General features: G+C 42.1%; 1 protein-coding gene across 1 annotated transcript in view; it reads left to right on the forward strand.

Moving 5' to 3' along the window:
* The window catches only part of LOC143099967 (intersectin-1-like), a 48,415-nt gene that overhangs the window by 7,481 nt on the left and 33,434 nt on the right, over positions 1-7,500 (forward strand). Inside the window, exons 4-5 of the mRNA XM_076262874.1 lie at positions 6,887-7,038; positions 7,396-7,500. The exon at positions 7,396-7,500 is cut by the window's right edge and continues 27 nt beyond it. Of these exons, the coding sequence (XP_076118989.1) occupies positions 6,887-7,038; positions 7,396-7,500 (257 nt within the window). The remainder of the gene's footprint in view (positions 1-6,886; positions 7,039-7,395) is intronic.

Below are 7,500 nucleotides of genomic sequence, written 5' to 3' on the forward strand. Positions count from 1 at the left end.
CCGGATTAAGGTGCGTGGCGGATTAAGGTGCGTGGCGGATTAAGGTGCGTGGCGGGCCGGATTAAGGTGCGTGGCGGATTAAGGTGCGTGGCGGATTAAGGTGCGTGGCGGGCCGGATTAAGGTGCGTGGCGGATTAAGGTGCGTGGCGGATTAAGGTGCGTGGCGGGCCGGATTAAGGTGTGTGGCGGATTAAGGTGCGTGGCGGGCCGGATTAAGGTGCGTGGCGGGCCGGATTAAGGTGCGTGGTGGGCTGGATCTGGCCCACGGGCTGTAGTTTGCCAACCTAAAGACTGTCTATTTTGTACTGTGTAGTGTGTAGTGTGTAACCGGAGGGTTGCCGGTTCGAGCCCCGACCAGTAGGCACGACTGAAGTGCCCTTGAGCAAGGCATCTAACCCCTCACTGCTCCCCGAGCGCCGCTGTTGTTGCAGGCAACTCACTGCGCCGGGATTAGTGTGTGCTTCACCTCACTGTGTGTTCACTGTGTGCTGTGTGTGTTTCACTAATTCACGGATTGGGATACATTTTGGGGATAAAAGACCACATTTCCCTCACGGGATCAAAAGAGTATATATACTTATACTTACATAGGGATCAAAAGAGTATATATACTTATACTAGTGTTTAAAGAGTATATATACTTATACTAGTGTTTAAAGAGTATATATACTCATACTAGTGTTTAAAGAGTATATATACTTATACTAGTGTTTAAAGAGTATATATACTTATACTAGTGTTTAAAGAGTATATATACTTATATAGGGATCAAAAGAGTATATATACTTATACTAGTGTTTAAAGAGTATATATACTATACTAGTGTTTAAAGAGTATATACTATACTAGTGTTTAAAGAGTATATATACTATACTAGTGTTTAAAGAGTATATATACTTATACTAGTGTTTAAAGAGTATATATACTTATACTAGTGTAAAGAGTAAATATACTTATATAGGGATCAAAAGAGTATATATACTTATACTAGTGTTTAAAGAGTATATATACTTATACTAGTGTTTAAAGAGTATGTATACTTATACTCGTGTTTAAAGAGTATGTATACTTATATAGGGATCAAAAGAGTATATATACTCATACTAGTGTTTAAAGAGTATATATACTTATACTAGTGTTTAAAGAGTATATATACTCATACTAGTGTTTAAAGAGTATGTATACTTATACTCGTGTTTAAAGACTGCCAGTCTGTACTGTGTACTGTGTTGTTTGTAGTGTTTAAAGACTGTATTGTGTAGTGTGTAGTTTGTAGTGTTTAATGTAATGCATGTGTGCGTGTGTGTGTATGTGTGTTTGTGTGTGTGTGTGAGTTTGTTTGTTTGTGTGTGAATGTGAGTTTGTGTGTGAGTGTAATAGACAGGTGATATTTTTGAGATATGTGCTTCCTAGAGGCATTTTTTAGTAAAAGTTGGGAACAGGACTTTTTAACATAATTAAGGTGAGCTGAATCCAACTAGCCCTGTTCCCAAGCTGAATTTTGAGTTTATGACCATCTAATTAGCATAAACAAAATGGTTGCCAAAATGGCGCTTTTGGGCACTTTCATTGGGCGGATGTCATTATACCATGTAAATTAATTCATATTGTTTACAGAAATCTCCCTTGGCCAATAGATCAAGGATACAGGCTGTGAAAAAAAAAGAAAAAAAATCTAGTATTATGCCTATGTTAATTACCTGAAAAAAACTTTGAAAAATGTAATTGTTAAAATGTTATAACTGAGCAGGCACACAGTATTTGACGAATGAGACTTATGTTTTTTGAGGGTCAAGAAAGATGTGTAGTGATGAAATGTAAAGTTTAAAATTGTGGCCTGGTTAGGTCTTCGGGCTTGAAACCAAAGGGTTGCCGGTTTGATCCCCGACCAGTAGGAAATATGTGGGTGGTGGAAAGGTTGAGCACTAGTCTCCCATGCCCACATCCACGGCTGAAGTGCCCTTGAGCAAGGCACCTAACCCCTCACTGCTCCCCGGGCATCACTGTAGCAAGGCAGCTCACTGCTCCAGGTTAATGTGTGCTTCAATGTGTGACCTGTGTGTTCACTAATTCACAGATGGGATACATGCAGAGACAAATTCCTTGTATACCCAAGTATACTTGGCCATAAAACCTGATTTACATTACATTTTACATAATTGAAGCGAATTAGGTTGGTAATGTATGTAGTCTCGGATTAAGTTACACAGGCCTTTACCCATTTCGGTAACACCTTACGGTAAGGGTACATGAAGTAATTCATGATTTATGTATTACTTCATTCATTAATATCTAATTAATCATCAGGAATTTACTGAGTCCATAGTTTGCCATTTGTGACCTCATACATGAACACATTACTAAAGTATTAGGTATGATGGGCACATCATTATGGATTATGATGTATTAACCATGATCATGACTTTATCACATCACTGCTCAAATTCTCATAACTTTGGAGTTCTCTAAACACATGTCATTATTCACTACTTTAGTTGAGGGGCCACAGACATGATGAATGCATGAGCAATTATCCTAAAATTCATGTAATCATGATGATCATGCTTAAGAAATCATAAATCACAATGATATACCCATCACACCTAATGCTTTAGTTGATGTGTTGTTCATACGTGAGGTCATCATGAATGAGAGTATATGAATTCATGTCAATTCCTGATGATTAATAGGATATAAAGGATAAAGGAAGTAATGCATAAATCATGAACTAATTCATGATAATTCATGTACCTTTACCATAAATTGTTACCCATATTTCTTCATAACCTTTGTGTTAGTAAAATGATTGAATGTCCTTTGAATTAATAGCTAGATTAATAACTTCATAACTAGTGCAAGTTCAAGTTCAAGTTACTTTATTTGTACCCAGAGGTAGATTTTGTTTGCAGTATAGAGTGCTTCAAGAGAATTTGCCAGAACAGGAGCACAGAGGATGCCATCTTTACGGCAATTCACTCTGCCCTGTCCCTCCTTGACAATAGCAAGACCTATGTGAGAATGCTGTTCATTGACTTCAGTTCAGCATTCAACACCATTATCCCCTCCAAACTGATCACCAAACTCAGTGAACTGGACATCAATACCTCCCTCAAACTAGATTCTGGACTTCCTAACCAACAGACCGCAGTCTGTTAGATTAGATAACCGCACCCACTCAACCCTCACCCTGAACACCGGCATGTGCTGAGCCCTCCTTTACTCCCTCTTCACCTACAACTGCATACTATGGCTCTAACACCATTGTCAAGTTTGCAGACAACACTACGGTGATTGTTCTCTTTAGCAACAATAATGAGACAGCCTGCAGGGAGGAGGTCCAGCACCTAACATCGCGGAGCACCGACAACAACCTGGCTCTCAACACCAAGAGGACCAAAGACCTCATTGTGGACTTCAGGAAGTCAAAAGCTAGCACACAAAGCCCCATCCTCATCAACAGGACTGAGGTGGAGCATGTCACCAGTTCATGTTTCTGGGTGTCCACATCTCTGTGGACCTCTCTTGGACCCTCAACACCTCTACCTTGATCAAGACGGCTCACCAGCATCTCTTCTTCCTGAGGAAATTAAAGAACACAACCTCTCTCATCAGATCCTGGTGAACTTCTAAACCTCTACCGCTGCACCATTGAGAGCATCCTCACCAACTGTGTCTGGTGGCAACTGTGTATGGTGGCAACTGCTCTGCCTCCGACTGGAAAGGACGGCAGAGGATGGTGAAAACTGCTCAACGCATAACTGGTTCCTCACACCCCTCCATCAACGCCCCCAACCCCCCCCCCCCGGTGCCTCCTTGCCTGTGCCTGTTGAGGTGTCCATGTCGGCAACCTTCACAGGTACAACAAAGAGGGAAACATTTTGCCCCTATCCCACCCATAGTATTCTATTTATATTTATAAATGTACACACTTTATTACACTTAAACATAGCGATATTCTACTGATATTTATACTGTTCATACTGCACATACACTTATATATTTTCTGTGCTCTGCACAATGACAATGAAGTTGAATCTAAGATAATCTAATCAAATGAAACATGTGACTGCTGGCCATCTTTCCCATTTGGAATCAAGGATATGATGCTAGCTTGTTAGTTAACGGTTGTTCGTGATTAGTTCAAAGGAACTCCAATGATTTTAAACTCCAAACATGTGTCTCCCCACCACGTAGAAGATGTTTACCAATGAAGTCAGGCCACACTCTTTGCCAAAGAGGACCGTAAACATAGTCAAGAGTATAATAAGATGATAATAAGGTTAATTAGCATAATAATATTTTTTTTTGCATTTTTATATTTTTCATAGCCTTTACTTTTTATTTATTGCCCATGGGAGATTTCTGAGATGCACAGATGTGAACAATATTAATTTATTTACATGATATAATGATGCCTGTCCGAAGAAAGTGCCCAAAATCGCCATTTTGGCAGCCATTTTGTTTATGCTAATTAGATGGTCAAAAACTCAAAATTCTGCTTGGGAACAGGGCTAGTTGGATTCAGCACATGTTAATTATGATAAAAAGTCATGTTCCCAACTTTTACTAAGAAATGCCTCTAGACCCATATACAAGGACTTTTTCTTGAAATAGCACTTGTCTATACATCGGAAATGAGATGTTATTATCATTGAGACAACAGGGGTATACAATAAAATCCGATTGTAGCTTACAGCAGCCGACTATTTAGGTTAAGTTTATAACGTTGTGGACGGCCACCAAGCGTCTTCTGCCCCACAGCTGCGGCACAGTCTTGAGTGACCGGATTCGTTTTCCTTTGTCATATGAATGCTGTCATTTTGTTAACATTAGGCTACTGTTAAGGAGATGCTGTAGGCAAAGGCTATATTTCAACCTCGTTAGTGTCAGAACTATTCACAAGGTTTCTGGGCAGCATTTTTATGTTCTGTTAGCAAGCGAACTTCTCATGACTACCGACAAAGTAGCCTACTGCCAGCTGACGAAGCTCTCATTTTAAAACATTACTGAGAGACAGACACTGTACAATCAAGAAATCTTGCCACTGAATCCAAAACTATGTTTAACATTATGTACAAGGCTTAGGCTACAGTGGACTAGCATGTTGCAGGGGCTGCTAAAAACACAGAGAAACGCACTGAAAACTCGGCCAATCACAGCCCTTGCTGTGGTCTGGCCGACCGTGGAACTCCACAGCGGACTATGCTGCCCCCAAGCGGCTGCAGTTGTACTTACATTTCACCATTCACCATGATCGTGAATGAAGTGTCAATTTTTAACGGGGACCCACTGTAAGTGTTTGTCTTGGTCTGGTTTAACCTGCAGACCAAGTAAGTAATAGACAGTATATATCCACAACCTAGTAACTAGAAAATACGTCTCAGGTTATTTGCAAGATATCTGCCAGCAAATTAGCAAGTTAACTTCCCACAACTGCCCTCAAAGTACCGGTACTGGTTAAGTGCTGATTTCAAATGTTACTGACAAATAGAAACTAAATAAATACTGATAACCCCATCATTGTAACCAAAAATATGTCAGAATTTATTTGCAAAGCTTCTGTCAGCGAACTAGCATGTTGCTACTACCCATAGTAGGTCCAGTAAGCACACCAACTATAAACACACAAAGCGAGTTGGCCAGTCACAGTCCTTGTGGTCTGTGTATCATCTGGACATATACACATACACATATCATATGCACAGCTACAGTAATTACTCTGATGAAGTTAAGCGATTTTGGTTTGCTCTTACTAAAGCGGAGGTGATGTTGACAGGGTTTACAAGTTGCGAAAACCGGCGGTTGCGCTAGTTAACGTTTTTTGACGAAAAAAGCTGTTGGACCTGTGATGTCGGACTTAACAACTGGGTTGGCCAGGACAAAAAAAATATTATCCCATTACTGCATCATCACTTAACAACCAGACTCCCGCCTGAGGCTACAGGAAGCTGAGGGAAGATGTCACCCATTATATATTTCAGTAGTAGATTTGACATGTTTAATGATAATAATATTACGTTTTTAGCTTTTTTTTTTAAATTACGAAACTAGACACTCTAACACACCTTATATGTGATTTTGGGAACTCTGTGAAGAATGGAAATGAAATATATGACGATCGAAAACTCATGAAAACGCACAATCTGGACATTTTATCTGGACATTTTATCATAACTGGGTTGCCGCTTTGGGTCGAATCAGTGACGCATGCACGTCATCTCAAAACCAGGCCATTTTCGTGGGTCTATCACTAGGTGGCAGTCTCGCCAGGTCTCGCTGATCACTTCCTGGAAAGTTTACAGGCAACACTTCATATTTCATGAAAGACGTTATATCTCCATTTCTAGAAAAAAACAGCGAATTTGATGAAAACTAGCCACTGTTTAGCTTGGGATTTCTCAGGAACAGAGGCGTGTAGAAATACACGGTTTGCCCCCACTGAGAGCTTAAAGTCTCACCTTTTAAACGAGCCATTGTATGTGTTCATAGCTATAACACAGAATATGCTGTGGCTGTACAAAAATCATCAACAATGGTCTAGATTGCTGGCACTCTAGGACAAAGCTTCCGAAAACAGCTTGGCATTCAATGAGTTAACACTCTCTGTTTCCATCCTACTTTCTGTTTCTCTCTCCCTCCCTCTCTCTTTCTCTCCCTCTCTCTTCCTCCCTCCTCTCTCTCTCCCTCTCTACCCCCCCTCTCTTTCTCTCTCTCTCCCTCCCTCTCGCTCTCTCCTTCTCCCTCTCCTTCTCCCTCTCTCCCTCCCTCTCTCTCTCCCTCTCTCTCTCCCTCCCTCTCCCTCCCTCTCGCTCTCTCGCTCTCCTTCTCCCTCTCCTTCTCCCTCCCTCTCTCTCTCCCTCCCTCTCTCTCTCTCTTTCTCTCTCAGGGCTCTGGCAGACATGAGCAGTGATGGGCGTATGGACAGGCATGAGTTCTCCGTTGCCATGAAGCTGATCCGGATGAAGCTGCAGGGGTTCCCCCTGCCCCCCTCCCTGCCCCCCTCCCTCAGACAGCCCCCCCTGCCCCTGCCCCTGCCCCGCCAGCCACACCCGCCCTGCGGTCAGTACTCACACACACACACACACACACACACACACACACACACACACACACACACACTCACACTCACACACACTCACACTCACACACACACATACTCACACACACACACACACACACACACACTCACACTCACTCACACACACACACACACACACACTCACACTCACACTCACACACACACACACACACACACACACACACACACACACACACTCACTCACTCACTCACTCACTCACTCACTCACTCACACACTCACACATACAAGTGCGATGTGTGTGCACTGAATGCGTGTGTGTGTGTGTGTGTGTGTGTGACACTTCTCTGTTCTTCAGGCGTATCTCCCATCTCTTTCTCTCGTCTGGGAGTGTCTCCACCCCTCATCCCCTCTCCCCCGCCCCCTCTGCCTCCGATGTCCAATGGCACGCCTCCTCTCATCC

Source organism: Alosa pseudoharengus, unplaced genomic scaffold (genome assembly GCF_046254945.1).
Source record: "Alosa pseudoharengus isolate Yale_2024_CS ecotype anadromous, Long Island Sound unplaced genomic scaffold, YU_APseudo_1.1 YU_APseudo_1.1_scf_3, whole genome shotgun sequence".
NCBI classification, from domain to species: domain Eukaryota; kingdom Metazoa; phylum Chordata; class Actinopteri; order Clupeiformes; family Clupeidae; genus Alosa; species Alosa pseudoharengus.